Source organism: Monomorium pharaonis, chromosome 2, assembly GCF_013373865.1.
Source record: "Monomorium pharaonis isolate MP-MQ-018 chromosome 2, ASM1337386v2, whole genome shotgun sequence".
Classification (NCBI taxonomy): Eukaryota; Metazoa; Arthropoda; class Insecta; order Hymenoptera; family Formicidae; genus Monomorium; species Monomorium pharaonis.
Window position 1 is genome coordinate 29,969,793 of NC_050468.1, and position 21,628 is coordinate 29,991,420.

The following is a 21,628-nucleotide window of genomic DNA, read 5'->3' on the forward strand; positions in this document are numbered from 1 at the left end:
TATATATATATATATTTACATGCATTTTAATATAATTTTTCTTGCACAACTCCAATTATTTTTGTTTCTATTCAATAAAATTGCGAACAGTGTTCTTATATTTTATACATTTTTGTGCTCAGAAACAAAATATATATCCAAAAATTAGTTAATAAAAGTTTATATGCAGAAAATTAGATAATTTTTCGTATACTAATCATTAGACAGTATAATAAAAATGATTACACGTACGAAATTCGACTTATAGATAGTATTAATTGCATTCAGTTAAAAAAATTTAAAAATTACACAATTTTCATTTTGCACATATATACGTACATACGTATATATATTGGTTAATTCTTATCACATTAGCACAATCCATTTCACTAAAAAAACAAATCTATTTACAGACAAAATATCTTACATGATAATTTCGCAATTAGTATTAAAAAATCTTTCCTTTTAAAAAATGTATATATACGTAAAAAAATGAAAGTTTATACATACACACATTTACATAAATTTACAAATTTAATATCCTAATCAAGAATATAGTTCAGTTTCATATAAAAATTATAACAAAATGCACTGCAAAAAATCATTTTTCAGTGTCATCCACAATGTTAATTGATTCGCCATTTTCCGATTTAGTGGTTAAAGGTTCCGACGACTGATTCTCAGACGCTGCACTAACTACGGGTAAAGGTGTAACCATTGTGCTAGAGTTCATATTTGAGGCAACCATATAAACTTGTAAAATAGTATTTCCAGGATTCTCTGCGGATTCCTTCGAGATGATGACCAAGGCTCCCGGCTCCATTTGATTAATATTCGGTATCATCGATATGATGTTGTCGGAAGATGTTTCCGTGTTTCCACTATTTGTAGTATTTGGTGTATTTACATACTCTGTAACTTCCACAGGTTCGTGTGATGGTATTGCAGTCTCGTCATCTACCGATTCATTCTTATCATTACTGTTAATTGTACTAGGGTCGGGCGCTTGTAACTTCCTTATCTTCTTCGGCAGTCTGCCAGATCTAGTCGGTCTAAGTTGATAAACCTCTTCGGAGCTATCCGAATCAGCATCTGTACAAGAGCTATGATCGTCAAATACAATTTCTTGTGGTTTATCTTCCACACGCTTTTTTGATCTCCGCGCTTTACTCTTCTTCCCTCTTGTTTGTTGTTGAAAGTCATTTGTATTGCCATTCATTTCTATATTGATTTCCTCGTTTGTTGTCGATACTGCAGTATCTTCAGTTTCTTGTTGTTCAGTTTGATTGTGTGTGGATAATGCTTCACACTCCCCGATACTGTCCGCTACTAATCCTGTAATCATATATTGAATTCGTTTTGTAAATCATATATTAAATTGGAACCATATGAATTGAATTTCTCGTATATTCAATGTTTAATGAATTGTATAAGATATAATTCCTTAAATATGCATTTATTAAGAAATTTTCCATTATTTCAATACTATTAATTACATTATTATTTTATTAATAAGATCAAATTATAACTTACTTATTAATACAAATACTTACGACGCTTACGTTTTCGTTCAATTCTGGTCAAGGATTGATTATTTTTATTTTTCTCTGGTGCTTTTTTAGATTTCTCATTGTCTGGAATATTTTCTAATTTTTGTAGTATTGCTAAGAACAAAAATTTACTTTAGAATAGCAATGTAAATAAAAAGAATAATATATACATACAAAAGATGTTTCAAGACTAATATACAAAAAATTTTTAATTTTTAATTTTTAATTTATATAGTTATAAGTAAAAGTTTAATGTTATAAAATCACAAACTCGATATTTATATCGTACACAATAATTCATAGTTTATTATTTCAAGACCTTAAATAATGTTAACAATATTGTGATTGGTTTATGACATTTTAAAACTATATTTAAAATCTTAAATAAAAGCAATCTAAAAAAAGTAAAATAAAAGATGTTTATGATTTTACTGAGATATAGCATTTAAAATTCTAAATTGTTATAACATTATTGGAAATAAGATTTCCATTCGTGTATTTTTTCGATTGGAATAATTTTTCGAACAATTTGTCAAAACTTTTAACATTTATTTTAAAACATTGTTTTATACATTGTACTTTTATATATAAAAGTACAATGTATAAAACGATATTGTAGAATTCAAAAAAAATAAATTAAAAGGACATACCTAATTGTTCTTCTAGCATATCAGTATTAAACTCTTGGTGATATTTCAGAGCTTTTTCAACCAAATGTCGATTAATTCTTTCCTCTTTCTTATATTTTTGTTTAATTTCCTGTCTACTCCTATTTGGGAACAGTGTCTTCATCAATAGAAAATCTGTGCCTACTACATTTAAAACTCTGTAAAATTTGAATGTTTCCCATTTTGGCCAATCCTTGCTCCTTTTATGTCTCTTATAAAAACCACCACTATGGGAATCGTCTTCGATAATAGCTTCGCTCATTTCATCACTTCCTTTCACATCTGTTTGTTCTACTACAAGACTTTGTTCGTCTACTATCAACTGACCGTCAGGACCCACTTTTACTTGTGGTGTGGCGATTACCGATGGATCGTCCTCGTTTTCTTCTTCTGGTACTTCCACTGGTCTGGAGAAAAATCAGAGATTCATTCATCAAAAAATTACAAATATTTTATTTCACCATTATAATTCAATATACTCACTGTGGTGTAGTAATTGATTGAACTTTTCGTTCAACTGACAACTTTTTCATAGGATTTGTCACGGGGTTGTAGTATATCAAATCATACATTTTCAACTGACTTCTATCAGGCGTTCTATTTTCGTGCTTTAGCAAAAACTCTCTTCTAGCTTCGGCCAGCTTCCTCGCTGATTCCGAAATCAGCATACGTTTTTTCTGCGTCGTTTTACTTTTCGGAATATTGTTTTGATTATCATTGATGGTACTCTCCTTGTTGCTTTGTACAGAACAAACGGAGTCGTTTCGTACACGACTTGGCACAACGGATGCCACTCTCTTACTATGTTCGTCCTCAGATTCACTCGCGCTCGCTCCACTACCCTGTATACTGTTCTTTCTTATTCTACCACTGCTGTCCAACCGTGGTATAGGTCTCATAAAACATGATCGACTCTGTATTAGCTTTGTAGGAGAGGCTAAAAAATATGTTAAAATACATATAATTTTAACACAGAGTATTTCACTAAGTATTACAAGTTAATATTCGTGAAACTGAATGAAATAAAATTTTTATTTTTCAATGACGTTTGAAATCAAAGTGGACATTGTGTGAAGTTAATTTTTTTCCTAAATTATACAATTATATGTAATGAAAGGTATGTGCTGTCGATTAAAAAAAAGTGAAAGTGTTAATAACTCCACTCAGAAAAAAAACTTAATCACACAATAAATTTAATCATTTAGTTACAGGAATATTAGCCCGTAATATAATACTTTTAGTGAAACATCCTCTATAAAAGTATTATTATAGAGATGTATCAATAAAAATCAAAATATAAAATATTTCTCTTCACAGGTTTAATTAAATTTTTAAAAGTCTTTTTTATTAAAGGTCCTCACCTATATCTATTGCTGTAGTGGTGGAATCTAGTGGTGGAATAGTTTTCTGAACCAACTGACTACTAATTTTGTCAGACATAATTCCAGTACACAGAAATTCTTGAGAATTTGGCTTCACTTGAGTGCATAACCCTTGAGAATTTGCTTTTAGTGGAGAACTTAATTCCTGGGAATCTGATTTTTCATTTGTAACTGATTCTTCCAAACTAACTGTGTTTCGTTCCTCATTAGTTGTTTTGTTTTGAATCTTTGCAACATCTTTGACAGCTTCTCGATTTGATACACTACTGCTAGATATACTTTCCTGTTTTTCTGGTTTTAATATATTAATGCTGGATATATCTTCTTTTTGTTCAGATGCTTCAGTTTTAACTACATTTTCCTCTGATATACTATTGCTAGATTCTTCTTTTCGTTCAGACACTTTAGTCCTAATATCTTCTATTTTTGCAACATCCTTAATAACTTCTTTCTGTTCTGTCTCATTAATATTAGATTCATTTTCTTTTTTCTGTTCCTTATCAGCCACATTGTTAGAATCTATTGAATCTTGTGAAGCCTTCTTCCGAACTGGCACAGCAGCCAAAGCTTTAATACGTGCTCGACGAGCAAGCATTATTATTATAGACAATAATATTACAATTAAATCTGTAAAAAATAAGCACAATTAACAAGTTATAAATACAAATTTGTACATACATTTTGTGTGTGTGTGTGTGTGTGTGTGTGTGTGTAATTTGTCAATAATCAAAATTGATAAATCACTAATTAACAAAAATTATAGATTCAAGCTTGTAGCTTATAATAACAAGCAAGTATCAAAGCAAATATCATAAACAACATATGCAATATGCCTTTTTTGTGTATTAAATCTCATATCTTGATAATATGCACCTTCTTAGTGGATAATTTAACACTTATTTAATAAAGGAGAAGATGCTAATATATCCCCCATTTACATTTGGTATAATAATTTTGTTTATCAATATTTTACATTAAAAAAATAAATCTATTCATAAATATGTTGTTAAATCAATTTTAATCTCAAATTATAAAATATTCGTTATTTAGAATGTGACAACACTGTTTTAAAAATGTAACAATACTGCATAACAAATCAAAGAGAAACATGAGTAATAATGTGATTTTTTTATAAAAATAGATTTAAAAAATTAATTTTGTTAAAAATACAGTAATTTGTTGCAAAATTATATATTTACTCAAAATAGAGAAAAAATTGAATATATGCAAATGTATATGCATGTAGATATGGCTTGTAAATGCAACATATAGATTGTAGTATTAAAAATCTATAATGCATATAATATATAGATTTGCAATAAAATTATGATAAACTTATTGAATAATTTTGACATGAAAATTTTGAGAAAAGATATTAGATCTGTTGAGACATCAGTATGCTTAAAGCAGCTACATTAACAAATTGCTATTGCTTAACTTTGGACAACTCAAAATGCACAATCAAATAAAATATTAAATAACAAAAAAAGCACCGAATTGTACATATCTTCATGTAACAATACACCCAAGTTTAAAAAGAATAAGAAGGTATGTATAAATGAAATATATCTCGAAACAGTTTTGAAATGCTCAAAAATAAAAGTGCTTCATAACAAATGTCAGCTGTTACATATTGGCATGTCAGCACCATTGCATATGGCAGGATACAAAACAAATGATTACCTAATTAATCAATAGAATTCACCTAATAACGGTGCTAATACAAGCAGTCACAATACAATCCCCATAAAAGTCACAATAATACCTTTCCCTCTCTAATATTTCCCCTCGATGGCACGCGTGTCACGTGCTTTGGAGGTTATTCCAGCGTGTCACTCACCGACGATTCGACGAAGAGAGCGAAAGGAAGAGCGGCTTCCTCGAGAGTCAACAAGACAGTATCATATGCCCGACGATCCTCCACGCGTGTGGCTACGCGTCAGCGCATACAAGTCGCCTCGTTATCACAAAGCACGTGGAAGTGTGCACGCGACCGCATCCAACTCGACAAGACGCGCTCGACATCGGAAACGAGAAGTGTCACTCGCTGGCCATCGATCGTCGTCCGAATCGCGCGGTCGGTATCACGCTCGTCCCATCTCACCTCCTCGATGTGTAAACACGTACGTATTAATGTGCGACAGGACAACATACGTTCCCGTTTCCTGAGAGAAATGGAGAGAAATACAACACAGGTTCTACAGTTCCTATAACAAGAGTTAAAGCAAACTGCCGCCATATATAGATGTAAGGTCTGTTCGTGTTACTAGAAATCACTCAATTTTATATTTAAATCAAAAGACAAATATACATATAATGTAAATATAATATATACATATATATAATATAGTATATTATATTTACATCATGAATATACATTTGGGTGTTAGAAAAAGAAAAAAGCGAATATTCTAATTGCAAAAAGTACATGTAATACGAACAGACCTAATATTATGGCGTCAGGGGCTCGATTCTTGAATTCATTCGCAAGAAAACGTATGCGCAAATACCCGCTCTAACAGAAAAGTTGCAAGTTTATTGGTTAAAAGCCATACAATAGCCAATAAATTTTCAACTTTTCTGTAAGAACAGAATTTGCGAATACGTTTCTCTTATAAATAAATTCAAGAATCGAACCTCAGGGGCTCGATTCTTGAATTCATTCGCAAGAAAACGTATGCGCAAATACCCGCTCTAACAGAAAAGTTGCAAGTTTATTGGTTAAAAGTCATACGATAGCCAATAAATTTTCAACTTTTCTGTAAGAACAGAATTTGCGAATACGTTTCTCTTGCACAAATGAATTCAGAATCGAGCCCCAGGTTCTTTTCCTCTATAAAACTGGCCAATCACAGTTATTCTTTTCTTCAGAAGCATGGAATAACTGTGATTGGCTAGTTCTAGAAGAAAAAGAACTTGAGATAGGTGAACTCAGTTGACCGGTTTTGCCCGGTCAAAAACGCCATAAGTTGTATAGCATTAATTGTTTTTTTTTAATTAAATGTTTAAAGTTTGTAATTGTTTGGTTGTTACATATGGCGAATTTATAGGCAACCAATCACAAATTGTTATCGCAAATTACTATAGGAACTCTAGCTTTGTCTAGCTCTTTTTATTCGCACGCGACGCACGCCATTGGCGTTTTCTACGAAACGAGAGATGAGGAGAGGGAGAGGGAGAGATAGAGAGAGAGAGAGAGAGAGAGAGAGAGAGAGAGAGAGAACCGAATACAGATAAAATATACAGGGTGTCCCAAAACATGTGGGTCAATGCTCGTAAAAATGTAGAAGGGACCGAGATGAACATAAAAGTTCAATATTGTCTTGGGTTAGGTCCACCAATAATCAAGATATTAACGTATAAAATCTGCAAATAATTTAATTAATTTCTATCGTAATTGTGAACAGTAAATTAGTGAAAGTTTATCATACATTCGCGGTAGATTTTTTTTCCATATTATGGCTTGAGCGGATCGAGCTCTTCTCTCGGCACGCTCTCATTCGCATAATTTAAAAAATTAATACCTCGATTATTGGTGGACCTAACCCAAGACAATATTGGACTTTTATGTTCATCTCAATCCCCCTTCTACATTTTTACGAGCGTTGACTTACATGTTTTGGGATGTTTAGGACCCTGTATATAAAAGCTATTTTCTTTGTAACTGTACTGTTTTTTTACGCTTAAATTAAAAATTAGAAAAAAAAGTTGGGATGTTTTGGGATGTTTAGGACCCTGTATATAAAAGCTATTTTCTTTGTAACTGTACTGTTTTTTTACGCTTAAATTAAAAATTAGAAAAAAAAGTTGGAAGATAAAAAAATACGTTGAAAACTTGCAATATTTTATAATTTTAAATTTTATTATTAAACTTTTTATATTTTTTCGTCTCTCTTCAATACATATCTATTTTTTAGGTGCAAATGTATAATACAAGTCAAATTTTTAAATTTATTAATTGATCAATTGCATTATGTATGCAACTTTGTTAACAAAAGTTGTATTTGCATATTGATTGATCAATGAATTAAGAAAAAAATTCGTCTATAGCAGTTATGAAAGGATGGATCTAGCATGATTTTGAAAAAAAAAGTAAATCGATTATTGAACCAGATATAATTGTTCAAAAATGTTTAAAAATCAAGAATCTTGTACAAAATTCATATACATATACAACATAATTTATATAAAATGGAGGAAAATTAAGCAAGAAGGATATCATAAACTACAAACATGGAAATGCTAATATTTGAAATTCTGTGGTCTTGTTTTTTCATTATCCCTCAAACAACAACACAAATATACGTACTTAAATAATACAAATGCTTACGAATTTATTTATAAGATGTTACATTCTCGCATCTTAAATTTGCTACGTGTGAACGTTAGGTAAAAATTTATTATTTTGTTACAAAAGATTTTCTCTTGCTATTAATTTTTATTACATTTATTATATTATTTAATGTTATATAGAAAAAATATCATCTATATATCTAATGGCTATCCATAAATTGTATATCCGACAGTAATAGTACTGTGTTTGGTAATGGCCTAGGTTGTGGGCTAAGTACGGTAAACGTCTGCCTCTCGACATCCACGTTAGTCCTATAAATGTAAAACATATTTTCATAAAAAATAATATCCATTATTAAAACGGCAATTCGCTCAGTTAAAAAATTTCATTATTTTTTGTTATAAATAATTACTATAGTAGAAAAATCTGTTGAAAATTGAAATATAGATATTGCATACAATATTCTAACTAATTCAAAACAAACTCAATATAACCTCCAGATGATCAATAATATCATACAATAATATTATATGTTTAAGGGTCACTTAATAATAATCAGGATAGGTTGATATATTTTTTAAGAAATAAATAGTAAATAAATGTAATTCAGTTACATTAAAAGTTATATAAATAAAAACTCTCAGTTAAAAGTCATGTTAAGATTAAATTAACATAAGTTAAATTAAAAGTTAATTTTTATAAACATTATATTAACTTAAGATATAATTTTATATTTTATTTGTAAATTAAGTTTATGTGAAATAACAAAAAAATACTTCTTACATGTACTTTTTTTCAATAATTTTTTCCTTTTAATAAATAAGTAAATTTTTAACTTGAATAAAAAGTTAATAAGTTTAACTTTACATGTTTAAAAAATAGCTATAAGAATAACATTTTAAAAAGTTATTAATAAATTAAAGTTAAAAATTAACTATTAACTAATTAATTATTAAAATTATTATTAATAACCAATTATTTAACATTAACTAAGTAAAAGTTTATTAATATAGCTTTCGACTTTATTAATATAGCTACTAACTTTTCAATCAGTTACTACCCAATTCTGATAATGATAAACATTCGAATATTGTATACTAACACGCAAACGAATCCAGCTACGTTAGTCTGTACAACGTCATCTTCGGGAGAATCGGCGAAAGAAACAGATAACAAATGATGGAGCAAGCTGGGTCCCGGCGTAACGGCCACCAGTTTCGTCAGATTGTCCTCTGCCTTCATGCCCAACGGCATGCAGGAAGCCGGTAAAACTGGCGCTCCAATTTTGTACAATCTCGCTTCGCTCCACTTCACCTCGAAGCTATGCGGATACAACGGTGTCCGAGAACCATAGAAATATTCCCTGACACCCTGGTCCCTCGCTTCGGTTCGCTGCGCCTGACTCCTCTCGACGACTCCACCGCTCTTCGGCAGGAAGACCACCTTCACGAAATCTGGCATGTCTCTCACCAATTCGTTATAAAGTCTCTCCTGATCCAGTACCAGAATGGCATCCACCTCAAACGCCTGCGCAGCGTGCGTAAGCAACTTGTATCCGTCTCCTTTAACCCAGCCACATGTATTTATGACGATTCCCGACGCTTTTGCCTTCTTGTTGGCTTGCAATCTGTCTGAACAGACTTCCGCCAAGCGCGTTACAAGCAGGTTGTAAAGTGCTACATTGGCTTGTGGCGTTTTGTGTCCAAAATGAAACACCAGTGGAGCTTGTTGGCTGAAACCATCCACTATGTTAGATGGTCGTTCAACCAGCAAAGCACCCACAGTGCCAGGTATTGCTATATGTCCCTGACCAACATCAAGATCAACGAAGATCGGTCTTCTTGCCATCCTAACGGCATAGTTCAACAGTATTCTACAAAGTGTAGATTTTCCCACGTCGCAAGGGCCCACGACCATCGTTATAGGACCCCTTGTATCATCCTTTTCTGCTGTCTCTCTCATCCGTTCCATCGCCGCATGGCAATTCAAGTACAGTCCCATAGGCGTCTCCTTTGCCACATAGCTGACGTCCGTTTTTCCAACTAATTCGACAGTACAGCCCTGCCAAGTGTAAACTGCAACTTTTGCACCAGCTGTAAACTCATACTTTTTTCCTTTGACTAATTCTGTACCAAAAACTTCTGCCAGACCATTCTTTAACTGCAATAACAAACATTTGTGTTATCTAATAATAAAATAAACAAATTAACAGTGTTTGCTATTATTTATATAAAATTATCTATACAAAAATGGCTTCATTTCATTTTTATCTAGATTATTAAAACATATATTTTCTCCATTATCAGAATTTTATCTTTATTTTAAAAGTGTTATATTTTTAAAATTATCTCAATATAAATAACAAGTATGAAGTATTATCCTTAGTTTCAATTTTTAAGTTATTATCACATCCTAATATAAAATTTTATAAAGTAATTTTTAATAATATATTGCATAAGAAAGTAATGTAATAAATTGCATCAGAAAGTAATGTAAAAATTATTTTTAAAACTGTAAGTATGTAGATTAAAAACTTTTATATAGAACTTTATCGTCATTATAATATAAGTTATATATTTCCTTTACATCTTTCAATTTAAAGTTTTACTTGTGCATTGCTCCAAAAAGAAGAAAAACTTTTGTTAGATTGAAGAACTCTTGTTTTTAAGAAATAAAGATTTATAAATACAAACAAATATAATGTTTTTATCTCGTAATTATTTTACTCAACAATATTTTCTTAAAATTATCTAGAAAAACAATATATATAAATTTGTTTTATCAAGAAGTAAATTAAAAATTAAATGTTTATGTAAGATATGTCAACATGTAATTTATCATATCTTTATCTAGATAATTTTAAATTATGTAAGCACCACATTGCAAATTAATGACAAAGTTCTCTAAGAAAAATTACAATTTACCTCTAAAGTGACTTTTTCATTCTTGCTCTCTACTTCAAATCTCAATTCGCAATCCGGATCCAACTTAAATTCTTGCACTGTAGTTTTTTCATCGGCCATTTTTCACACAATTATTTTAGGTTTGTTGTAAAAATAAAGTGAATTTATATAAATTCGCTATCTCGATGTTAAATTCCACTTGCTCCAGTTTTTTCGCATTTCGAAGTATTTGTTAGCACAAAACAATTATGAAATTTTGTAAATAACTATAAATACAAGCAATCAATGATCAAGGTACAATGATAAGACAGCTGATTATAGCAATGTGCTAACTAACCTCCAACTCCAAGCAGTAGTGCACAGTAGTGCAAATGGTGCAAATTGGTACAACTTTTGGGCCACTAGCACCTCGGGTGCTACACCGAGCACCGCCGAGTGCCGCCAAGTACGCTTTCTCCTTCTGTGTTTTTCTAATAACCGACTTGCGACAGACACGACGAAAGCGACCGAGCCGGTCCAAAGGTACGTTCCGTTTCACGCATGATACGCATGATCCATCGTTCATCCTTGTTGTTTGTCAAACGTTAAACAAGGTTGAACAATGCATTATACGCATCATGCGTTGAAACGGAACGCAGCTCAGGGGCTCGATTCTTGAATTCATTCGCAAGAAAACGTATGCGCAAATACCCGCTCTAACAGAAAAGTTGCAAGTTTATTGGTTAAAAGTCATACGATAACCAATAAATTTTCAACTTTTCTGTAAGAACAGAATTTGCGAATACGTTTCTCTTGCAAATGAATTCAAGAATCGAGCCCCAGGGGCTTAGGTTTTTTTATGTGGACCTTCGCCAGTAGCCCTATTATACCACATTTAACGTATATAAAGGAAAGGAATAATGAAAGGAATAAAAAGAATATTTTAAAAATTTGAAGTATTTTTTATAATATTTATTCTTTTGAAAACTCATAATATTTATAAATATATGTACATGTAGGACCACCACCTCGGCCGCCACCTCGGCCACCTCGACCACCGCCTCGGCCACCACCTCGACCGTCGACGCCGCTGTCTTGGCCTCGACCTGCCCCTCGGCCAACACCCCAGAAGCCCCGTTGGGCTCGCCAGCGGGCCCGCGCCCGGCCGGCACCTCTTTTTTTTCCTAAAAATAAATAAATACGTTATTAAAATAAAATAATTTTTTATATTAATAACGAATAATGTAAAATACTTCACGTTTTGGCTGCGGCTGTTGCGGCTGCTGCTGTTGCAGCTGCTGCTGCGGCTGCGGCTGCTGCTGCTGCGGCTGCGGCTGCTGCTGCTTGTGCAACTCCTCAAAGAGGAAGTGCAACGTTCGTTGCACTTCCTCTTGGTGCTGCTGCTGCTGTTGTTGTTGCTGTTGCTGCTGCTGCAACAGCTGTTGCAGCAATTGCTGCATGGATGCAGCTTCCTCTGATTCTGGTAATATAAAAAAATGTGCATACAATATAATATCAAAGAAAATTTCATTAGAATGCAGAAAACAGAATAATAAATTAATTTATTACTCACGGGACAAACTGTGCTCCATGGCAGTCGCTTCCTAAATGAGCAAAACGGCAGCGCTATGATAAACAATTGAGAATCACGTACATGTGCTACGCCGAGCGTCGCGCGGCTAGTTCTTGATTGTGTGAGTGCGAGCCGCATTTGTTGGTTTGACTATTGTTCGGAGAGCACGATATCGTGATTTATTTGTTGTTATTTTATTTCACGGTGTTTTGATAATATTATTTTCTTTTTATAACGTTAACGTTAACGTTTTGAACGTATAAAGTACATTTTACAAACAACGTTACATTGAGAAAGTTGAAAGTTTTGATTGTAAATAAGTAAGAAACTTTTATACATTTTTTCATTATTTATTCTCCTTCTTTTAATTCTTTTCTTTTCTTTGATTCTTTGTTTGGTTTTTTTTTTATTGTCTATCGAAATGTGCAAACCATTAGAAAAGACAAATAAGCGAAGCTTTCAGGAAGCTTGGCTTTTAGCGACGAATATAAATTTTGGATACGCAAAGTAGCGTTAAATGATAATCCTTTTCATTGCATTATATGTAAGAAAAAAATTTTCTTGTAGTACACGTATTTCAAGACATGCAAATTCTACATGTCACAAAGAAAATCTGCAAAAAACTACATTTTCTTTATTAAAAAATGACGATGTAATTTAAGAAAAGTATTTCTCAGACAAAACAAAAATGTCAAGAATGGTTAGATATTGAATTATTTAAACCATATAGTTACGCAAAGTATTACATAATAAAATATTTTTTTTGCAAATTTTGCAAAAAATACATGGGTGCTAATTTATGGCACATTTATCGTCCAAACTTGGAGTCCAAGTCTCCAACGTTCAACGTCCGCGATTTCTCGAATATGAAAACTTTCTGATAGATGTAGATGTGTGCACTTTATTTTTATTTTCTTTTGTCTATTATACGTCTGTCAACAGATTATCATTCAACTTATAATTCAATTGTATTTGTATTTTAATTTATATTTCAATTAATTAAAATTGTATTTTATATATTTTAATATTTGTATTATATATTTGTAATTAAAATTGTTTAATTTATATTTTAAAACAAGAACAAACTTATTTTAAAACAAGAACAAACTTATCGGTCACGCTTTCGATAATAAACGTTGGTGCACTTGTCATGTGTTAGGTTGGCAGACATGTCGTGATGTTTGCACCGGCATTTTTTACGCAAGAGGTCTTCGCGCACACTGCACACGATGAGCAATATCCAATGAGAGTTCTGCTTTTTTCAATATGGCGACGTAACATCCGAAGATCCAGAGTTCTCATTGGACGTCGATTATCGTTCGTGTTTCATCGTGTGCAATCGTATGCAGTCAGGGTGCGTGTTGGTTCGTGTTCGAGGGTCATTATGTTGTGATGCGGTTGCAAATTTCACGATTTTTTCTCGAAGAACGAACTGTGCGATGCAGATCTGCGCGATATTACGTACAATTCGTTGTTGCAGCTGATGCGGTACACACGCATCCTTTAAGTTTTTCCTTGAGCTTCAGCCGAACGTGCAATTTCGACGTCGTGTAAGGACGTTTCCCGCCTCGTAACCGGGTAAATTGACAACTACGTCATAACGTTGTTTTCTGCATCGAGAGGAATTTTGACCGAACTATTCGCATTTTTGAGTCGGAAATTCAACAGGGGTCTCTCAAGAAGAAGAACTGTTCGCATTTATTGTTATTAGTGGGATTTTTAAGATAGATCGTAATCCACAATAGAATTTTCTTTCTCATTTTCGCCAAATTTTAGGCGTCTCGTTGCAGAGAAACGTTGCAACATAGAGAATTATTTTACTCTTGTTTTATCAATGTTAAACATAAGATGAAACTACTTTTCAGTAAAAACACAGGGTAATATCATTTTCATTTTATTTGTCAATGTTAAACAAAAAAGCAAATTATTCGCTATGTTGCAATATATCCCACTATAAATATACCATATAAATATACATTTCATGTCCTTTTATAACGTATCTTATTTTGGGGACTTGTTATAAAATTCTCATGTGAAAGATTGAAGGTGTTAACAACATGTAAATTAGTTATATCGTCCCAGTTCAATTAAGAATGGATTTTAAAACAACTGGAACTTTATAAATACTTTATATAGTTTTAAGTACAGAGAGTACATACTAGTTGTAAAAAAATAGATCAAAATTTGAGCTTAAGGAGATCCTAAAGCTGTTTTACTGATTATTTTGATTATTTTCAATTTGCTAATCTTTTAATTATATTTACAGAATTAAAAATCCTTTTCCATGATTGAAGTACAGACTGTAAATAATGTACATGTAAGAATTTTATATAAAAAATGAAAAAAAAATTTAATTTGTGAATTAAAACTTTATTTTTTATATAAAATTCTTACATGCGTATTATGTTATTGTCTGTACTTTAATTGTGGAAAATAATTTTTCATTTTAAATACAATTAAAAAATTAGTGAATGAAAATAATCAAAATAATTGGTAAAACAGGATAACTTTATCATCCCCTTAATTGTCTTGTTTTCTTTATTGATATTCCAAGTGTATTTACATATTAAATATTTTTTTAGATTCAGAAAAGAGATTGAAGTATAATGGCTACTCCATCCAAGCGTATTACACGCTTGAGGACTCGCGAGCCATCTGTGAAGGCTACACTTGAAAAGAAGCCCAAACCTGGAAAAGTTATTACTACCCGTAAAAACTCAAAGAGGATTAATGTTAGTGCGAAAGACAAAGCTGTTACTACCAATAAAAACTCAAAGATGGTTAGTGTCACTGCAAAAGGCAAAACTGTTGCTACCAATAAAGACTCGAAGAAGGTTAGTGCTACTACAAGAGACAAAGCTGTTACTACCAGTAAAAACTTAAAGAAGATTAATGTTACTACAAGAGACAAAGCTGTTGCTGCCAATAAAGATTCAAAGAAGGTTAGTGTTACTGCAAAAGACAAAGCTGTTACTACCAGTAAAGACTTAAAGAAGGTTAACATTATTGCAAAAAACAAAGCTGTTACTACCAGTAAAGCCTCGATGAAGGTTAATGTTAGCACAAAAGGCAAACATTTGGGTGTATCAGAGAAAAATACATTTCTAAGAAAGAATAAAGTGTCGCCAAGATATTTGCGTCCTCGTCAAAATAAGAAAAATTACTGTGAGGATTCAAGGTTGATGGAGCAATTTATCTTGCCAAAACAACAGGACAGCACGGTGGTATTGGAGAAGTTGAATGTGAAAGACAAGCATGAGAAAGTACCCGTGTACAAAGCCATGAAATCTGACAAATCCTCAGAGGACAAAATTGACGTGTATGACTTTAAGTTCGATGCTAATGACGCGATGGAAAAAGTTAAGAAAAAACAGAGAAAAAGAAACATTAACAGAGAAAAAGGCAAAATAAGCAAGAAGACGAAAAAGAAGGTTACTGCACAACCGAAGAGAATTGAAATCATTGAATCTCCTGAGCCTAACGCGAATGTTTCTGTGGAGTTTACACAATGCGATCTTCCTTTAGAATCAGCTGTAGTAGTTGTAGAATCGACGAAGGAAAAGGAGATTAAGAAATTAGAAATAATTGCAGACGTCGCCAAGAGAACTGAAACGTCAGAGATGAATGCAGATATTCAAACTGCAAAGGAATCGATGAGCAAAGATATCGAGAAGGATGTTGAACAAGGAATAGACGCGAACGTTCAAATAGCGGAAAACTCGATGGAAGATACTGCGAGAAACATAGAGACACAGAGAGCTGATACAAATATTCATGATGAGACAACTTTACCTCGTGGAACACTTGCGAGACAAATTAGAAAGAACAATCCGAGCAAACCAAGAATTATATCTGTCGAAAATGCAAATAACATTATAGTCACTAAATCGCCACTTAATACTGAAGATTCACGGCCCTTTCGGCCAAAGAATATATTTGATAATAAAACCTCGCTAACGGAATCCAATCTTACATTGAGAAATTCGTTGATCTTCACGAAAACTTTGTCTCCTATCCTGAAAACAACGAGCACCTACGATTTCGGGAGTCCCTGCCGGCCTCCAATGTTAATGTTCTCTAAAACTAAACATTTTATTCAGAGTACACCATATAAGGATGTTGAAACAAATAAAGAAATTAAGAAAATAAATAAAAACAGCGTGGAAACTAACAAGGAGAATGTAAAAATAAATAAGGAGAACATGGAAATAGATAAAGAGAACATGGAAATGGTTAAAGAAAATATGGACACAAATAAGGAAAATAAAGGCTGGAGGGATAAAGAACGAAAGAACAAAGCTGTTAGTCTTCGAAAAAAGCTTGTTCAAAAGAAACTTCCAATTTTAGAGAATAAGGCTCCAGAGAAAGTTCCACACAAATCAGGACCTGTCAGAGTATCTCTGGGAGAAATAAAGAATTTGCTGAGATCAAATAATAATGAAGATAATAAACAAACGGAAGCAGATCAAACATATACTGATGTTAGCAAATCATTCGTGGAGCAAAAAAATAAACAACTTGCAGACTATCTCAATTTTTCTGACACATTTGACGTCTTGTCTGAAACCGAGAGATTATCAAGTGTTGGAAATGACGTTCCATTGTTTATGGATTTAGAACCCACACATTTTTCGAAGGTACTTACTATTAACATTGTACTCTGGCATGTTTTTATATATTTACTATAAAGTACATATTGCATTGTTCATTAATTATGTTTATTTATAATGTTACAGCCACCCCAATATTCATACAAGAGAAAACGTGCTGTGAAATTTGATTTTTCAGAAGACAGTAGTGATAATGAAGAAGAAAAGGATAAAGAAAATATCAAATCACGTCCGAAGAAAAAAAAACATATAAAATCAGAGACAGAGCAGGAAAAAAGAATAAACGAATGGGTAAAAACGGTTAATAGCACATTCCAAGAAATTGAGGAGTATGACTTAGTAATAGAATAATAATATAGGAGAAAAATGGATTGTTACTGCACATATTTTAAAATTTTATAAGACCTGAAGAGTTCAAAAATTTAATGAATTAACAAACAGTTTTTCTTGTCTTTCGATTTATCCTTAAATATTTATGATAACAATGTTTAAAACACCACGTCTCTCCTTTATATTCTTTTGATATTTTTTTCGCATGAAATTTTATGATTTACAATAGAAAAAATTAATATCGAAATATAAATTTAAATCTTTAGATTATTAATTCAAAAAACCTGGCGTTATCTTACATTTTTCTAAGTTTTATTAAAAATTTATTTTTAAAAATCTTTTAAAGATTTCTTTACGTATATCTTATATTTATGTTAAATGTAATTTTTACGACTGTATAATAATAGAAATTAAGCTTACATATATATTAATAATCGCAGTAAACTATACACTTGTAGACAGAGGTCAGTATGTCACGAGCATGTTGTACATAATAAAATATTTGTAACTTATTTTTTCTATATTATTAATTTCTGAACCTTCTTTAAGTACAAATTTATTTCAATAAGAAATGTTTCAATTTTTTTAATAAACTTTAAATAGAAATAAAATGGAAGATTAAAATATAATAAATAAGGAATAAGAATGACTTCTAATCTATGAATTAATTTATCAAAAATAGCAGGATAATAGTTTTCAAAACTAAATAAAAATTACTGACTTATAAAGATTACGTTACAAGTTGTATAAACAAAGAAAATTTGGTTAAAAATTGTAAAAATTAAATTTTTGAAGAATATTAAATTAAAATGTAATATTTTCAAACATTAGAAATTATTTTAAAAACAATTTTATTTTATTAAATTTAATATTTCTAAATTAAGTTTATATAGATCAAAAATTTTTTTATATTGCTACCTTTTTTTTTTATAAATAAATACATTTAATTTAGGAAGAAGTTAATAAAAGTTAATAGTTTGTGTTAAAAATAATGAAGATTAACAAATTTTACACTGAAGTTTGATCAAATTAACTTTTCGTACGGCGGAAAATTCAGCACAGAAAATTTTGGGATTACGTAAAATTCTTCAATATAATTGGTTCTTGTGCCCTTGGTTCTTGTTAGATCTAAATGTATAAACCAATTATAGAATCTTAGCTATTTTTTCTGCTAAATGTAGCCATTGATTGGTTACTGTGTTACTTCTGAACGCACAACCAATTGGAAAATTGCACACCACGCGCGATGTAAGCAGCGCTTATTTATTTTCCACATTCCGATCCTAACCTGTACATGTCGCGCGAAACGCAACATAAAAATTTTTAAGAGATAGATTAATATGTTAAAACGAGGTATACTAATATTAATAATATAGTTACTGAGATAATTCCGATACAGTTAATGAATGAATGAATAAAAAATGAAATTCAAAGCGATTATTGAAGACGTTACTACGCAGTCAAACAAAATTCAGCCAATTATTGGTAAGATAAATTCTGAATCTCTCACATCGTTACTATACTTTAACTACATTCTAATATACACATGTTTAAACACACAATATCTTACATTTATTTATTTAAAAAATATATTAACATGTTTAATACATATTTTTCACAAGTTTAGTTATTACATTGTTCTAATTGTTTATTATATGTAATTGTTCTTGTTAATTTAAGCATGTTAAATAAATCTTACTCCTAACTTGTATAGTGAACTTTCAAAATGGTGAACTTAAGGATGAGGAAGTCAAGGAGATGTCATGTGGTTTGTTCCGCGATCAAAAGGACAACAAAACTGTACTGGCCTTGTCAAATGGCCAAATCGTTTATAAAGGTTACAGACCCGATTGTAAGAAGGAATCGACACGAACGATGTTGGTACTTCACAATAAAAGGACCGGCAAGGTACGACTGTTTGAAGCTGAGCGATGGCAAGTAACACCAGTACTTGAAAAACCTGACATTGAGAACGAAAAAAGTGACTTGGAAGAGAAGATTACTACACTGAACATGCAATTTGGATCCAAGAAAGTTAAACGTAGAACTGAGCAATTTGAGAGACTGAAAAGAGTAAATATTGATATTAATGAACAACTTGAGAAAACAGTATCAAGTAAGTACAGTTTCTTGATATTAGTGTATAATTAGATCTTCATTGATAGTAACCAATTAAGTATGACTTAAATATTAAAGCAACAATTGTATTTATTATTATGTATAGAAACTCACTAAATTATCTTTTATATCTAGATGTTGAAATCGACAAAATAGATTTGTCAGCTCAATTACAAATTGAGGATTCAAATACAATATTACCTGCATGTAACAGGAATGCAAGTAATGTCAAAGATGTGTATAATATATATGATATTATTCCTAAAAGTAAATTGGAAACTTTATACGAACATGCAATGGAAGTCCTTAATGGAAATGTGGAAGGGTATTTTACGTTCTTTATCAATGTTTATATCTATGTTTTTTTTTAATTATATAACACTTATTACATGTATTGTGTTTTTTGGTTACATAGGAAAAATAAATTTTTCAACCGCACTTTGAGAACGATACAATCAGATCCAGACAATGTAAACAAGGTCGCTCTTTTACTCTATATTGATATGATCAATACGTGGTTCGCCATGCCATTGAAATTTGCAAAGAAACGCGACGTTGTTGTATGCTCGGTTTCTGACGAAGTAAATCAGCATATTATCGACATGTACAGCGTGTCCAGCGCGAACGGACGGTAAGTGTACATCAGCTGAATGAAATATCAATCGTGCGAATAAAACTTCAAAGAGATGCTACTTGAGAATTAAATCTTAATATTTTTAATGTAAATTTATATACTTAATAGAAGAGTCAATTAGCGTTTTCGACTGGTCTGAGTTAATCGCTCCGAGAGCGATTAATGATGTCGTAAGGCTATCTTCTCTTCAATCACAGCCATTCTTCTAAAGAAGGGAATAACTATGAGTGGCCAGTTCTAGAGGAAAAGAATCTGAAACGGGTTAACCTAGCACCGGTCGAAAACGCCAAATGTCGACCGATATATGAAAATAATATAAAATAAAGATAGCAAATAAGATTCGTTTTTTAAATTAATTTTAAAAGTATTTAAAAACAATATATATTTCAGCTTGATGTTTGAAAATCTAAATAATGTATATAAATTTACATAAAGAATATTAAGCATCAAGATTCTGCTCTGACCTTTTTAATTTAATTTGCAGAGCTGAATAAATTAATATATTTTTTAAACTAAATTGAATTAAAATTAATGGCTTATAAAATTAATTTAGTTACATTAATAAAAATTTAAAAGGATATTCTATGTCCAACAAGTTTCTATGCACAAATTTTAATATTAAATTAAAAATTTGTTTTGAAAAGTATTTATATTAATATTGTAATTTTTTGAAAGTTAAATTACTCTAAATAATGAAACAATTGCAATGGATCAAATAAACTTAATACTTTATTTGTAAATTACATTTATATGAAATATAAAAAAATATTGTATCTTTCTTTTATATAGATAAAGATACTTAGAAAAAAGTTAATAAGCTAATGTTTGTTTTAAAAATAACTAAATAAGTTAAAAATTAACTCATTTGAAATCAACAAACTTAAAAAATAATAAGTAAGTTAATTCTTCAACCGATAAATGTTTTTAAATATATAAAGTTAAGAGTGCCTATAAAAGTTATTAACCTTTTAGCTAGTTACTACGCAATCCTATATTCACATAATCATGTCTCATATCATCGTTGTTTAAGGAGATCTTTTTTTATAGGATGAGACCGAATGCTATGAAGGACAAAGGCCTCATGCACAGCTTGATTCTCGCATTGACAATATTAAATTTCACACTGGATCTGGAGTCATTCCGAGTTATGCTTGAAACGCGAACGAGTTTAAAGAAACTGATGGATCTTGCGAAAATCATTGGGGCAGTATCCACCAAAGAAGATAAGAAGGTCATCATGCTAAAAGTTCCGTTACCACCGCCAGTGTCTCTCATCAAGAAAGGAAGAAAAAAATCAGCAAAATCCAATCAATAACTTTGTTAAACTATAAATTATTTTAATTGTTTGACAGTATAGATTTATTTTTCTGACACTCTTCTCAAATATGCTTTTGAAAAAAAAATTATAACATTTTATTATATATAGATATATGATATTGACACTTCATATTTTATAAGATGTAAATATACAAAATACATGTCTCCACATTTTCTTATACCAATTGAATTCTTTGCAATATTTTAAAAGGATTAATGAAGATATTTAGATATTGTATCTCGCACATTTTGAAAAAACGTTATTAACGATATTAATGATGAAAAATTATA

The 21,628-nt window shown here is 31.1% G+C and overlaps 5 protein-coding genes across 10 annotated transcripts; 2 read left to right on the forward strand and 3 right to left on the reverse strand.

The window, feature by feature from the left end:
* Positions 1-144: 144 nt before the first annotated feature.
* On the reverse strand, positions 145-5,894 carry LOC105840376 (transcription factor TFIIIB component B'' homolog). 4 transcript variants are annotated; one of them, XM_028192902.2, is made up of 6 exons: positions 5,345-5,894; positions 3,559-4,206; positions 2,681-3,134; positions 2,180-2,604; positions 1,542-1,643; positions 145-1,314 (listed from the first exon to the last, which is right to left on the reverse strand). In XM_028192902.2, the coding sequence occupies exons 2-6, from the start codon at positions 4,172-4,174 to the stop codon at positions 581-583; spliced, it is 2,331 nt and encodes a 776-aa protein (XP_028048703.1). In that variant the 5' UTR covers positions 4,175-4,206; positions 5,345-5,894; the 3' UTR covers positions 145-580. The 4 variants fall into 4 exon arrangements, with proteins under 4 accessions (XP_028048703.1, XP_028048702.1, XP_012542744.1 ...); XM_028192901.2 differs by having other exon boundaries at positions 1,533-1,643; positions 5,263-5,894; XM_012687290.3 differs by having other exon boundaries at positions 1,533-1,643; positions 5,420-5,892.
* Positions 5,895-7,678: 1,784 nt separating this feature from the next.
* Positions 7,679-11,106, reverse strand: LOC105838509 (protein CLP1 homolog). The gene is made up of 3 exons (XM_012684122.3): positions 10,798-11,106; positions 8,976-10,033; positions 7,679-8,184 (listed from the first exon to the last, which is right to left on the reverse strand). Exons 1-3 carry the CDS (start codon positions 10,894-10,896, stop codon positions 8,073-8,075), a joined length of 1,269 nt encoding a protein of 422 aa, XP_012539576.1. The 5' UTR covers positions 10,897-11,106; the 3' UTR covers positions 7,679-8,072.
* A 617-nt stretch (positions 11,107-11,723) lies between these two features.
* Positions 11,724-12,449, reverse strand: LOC114255528 (ataxin-8). The gene is made up of 3 exons (XM_028194552.2): positions 12,329-12,449; positions 12,014-12,235; positions 11,724-11,939 (listed from the first exon to the last, which is right to left on the reverse strand). Exons 1-3 carry the CDS (start codon positions 12,345-12,347, stop codon positions 11,728-11,730), a joined length of 453 nt encoding a protein of 150 aa, XP_028050353.1. The 5' UTR covers positions 12,348-12,449; the 3' UTR covers positions 11,724-11,727.
* Positions 12,450-13,651: 1,202 nt separating this feature from the next.
* On the forward strand, positions 13,652-17,780 carry LOC105838507 (titin homolog). Of its 3 annotated transcripts, none has more exons than XM_012684120.3 (3): positions 13,652-13,906; positions 14,911-16,965; positions 17,065-17,780. In XM_012684120.3, the coding sequence occupies exons 2-3, from the start codon at positions 14,935-14,937 to the stop codon at positions 17,287-17,289; spliced, it is 2,256 nt and encodes a 751-aa protein (XP_012539574.1). In that variant the 5' UTR covers positions 13,652-13,906; positions 14,911-14,934; the 3' UTR covers positions 17,290-17,780. The 3 variants fall into 3 exon arrangements, with proteins under 3 accessions (XP_012539574.1, XP_036138779.1, XP_036138778.1); XM_036282886.1 differs by having other exon boundaries at positions 13,893-14,018; XM_036282885.1 differs by lacking the exon at positions 13,652-13,906 and adding an exon at positions 14,025-14,205.
* A 734-nt stretch (positions 17,781-18,514) lies between these two features.
* On the forward strand, positions 18,515-21,523 carry LOC105838510. Its single transcript, XM_012684123.3, has 5 exons — positions 18,515-18,753; positions 18,983-19,384; positions 19,522-19,711; positions 19,802-20,017; positions 21,068-21,523. The coding sequence occupies exons 1-5, from the start codon at positions 18,690-18,692 to the stop codon at positions 21,333-21,335; spliced, it is 1,140 nt and encodes a 379-aa protein (XP_012539577.1). The 5' UTR covers positions 18,515-18,689; the 3' UTR covers positions 21,336-21,523.
* Positions 21,524-21,628: the final 105 nt, after the last annotated feature.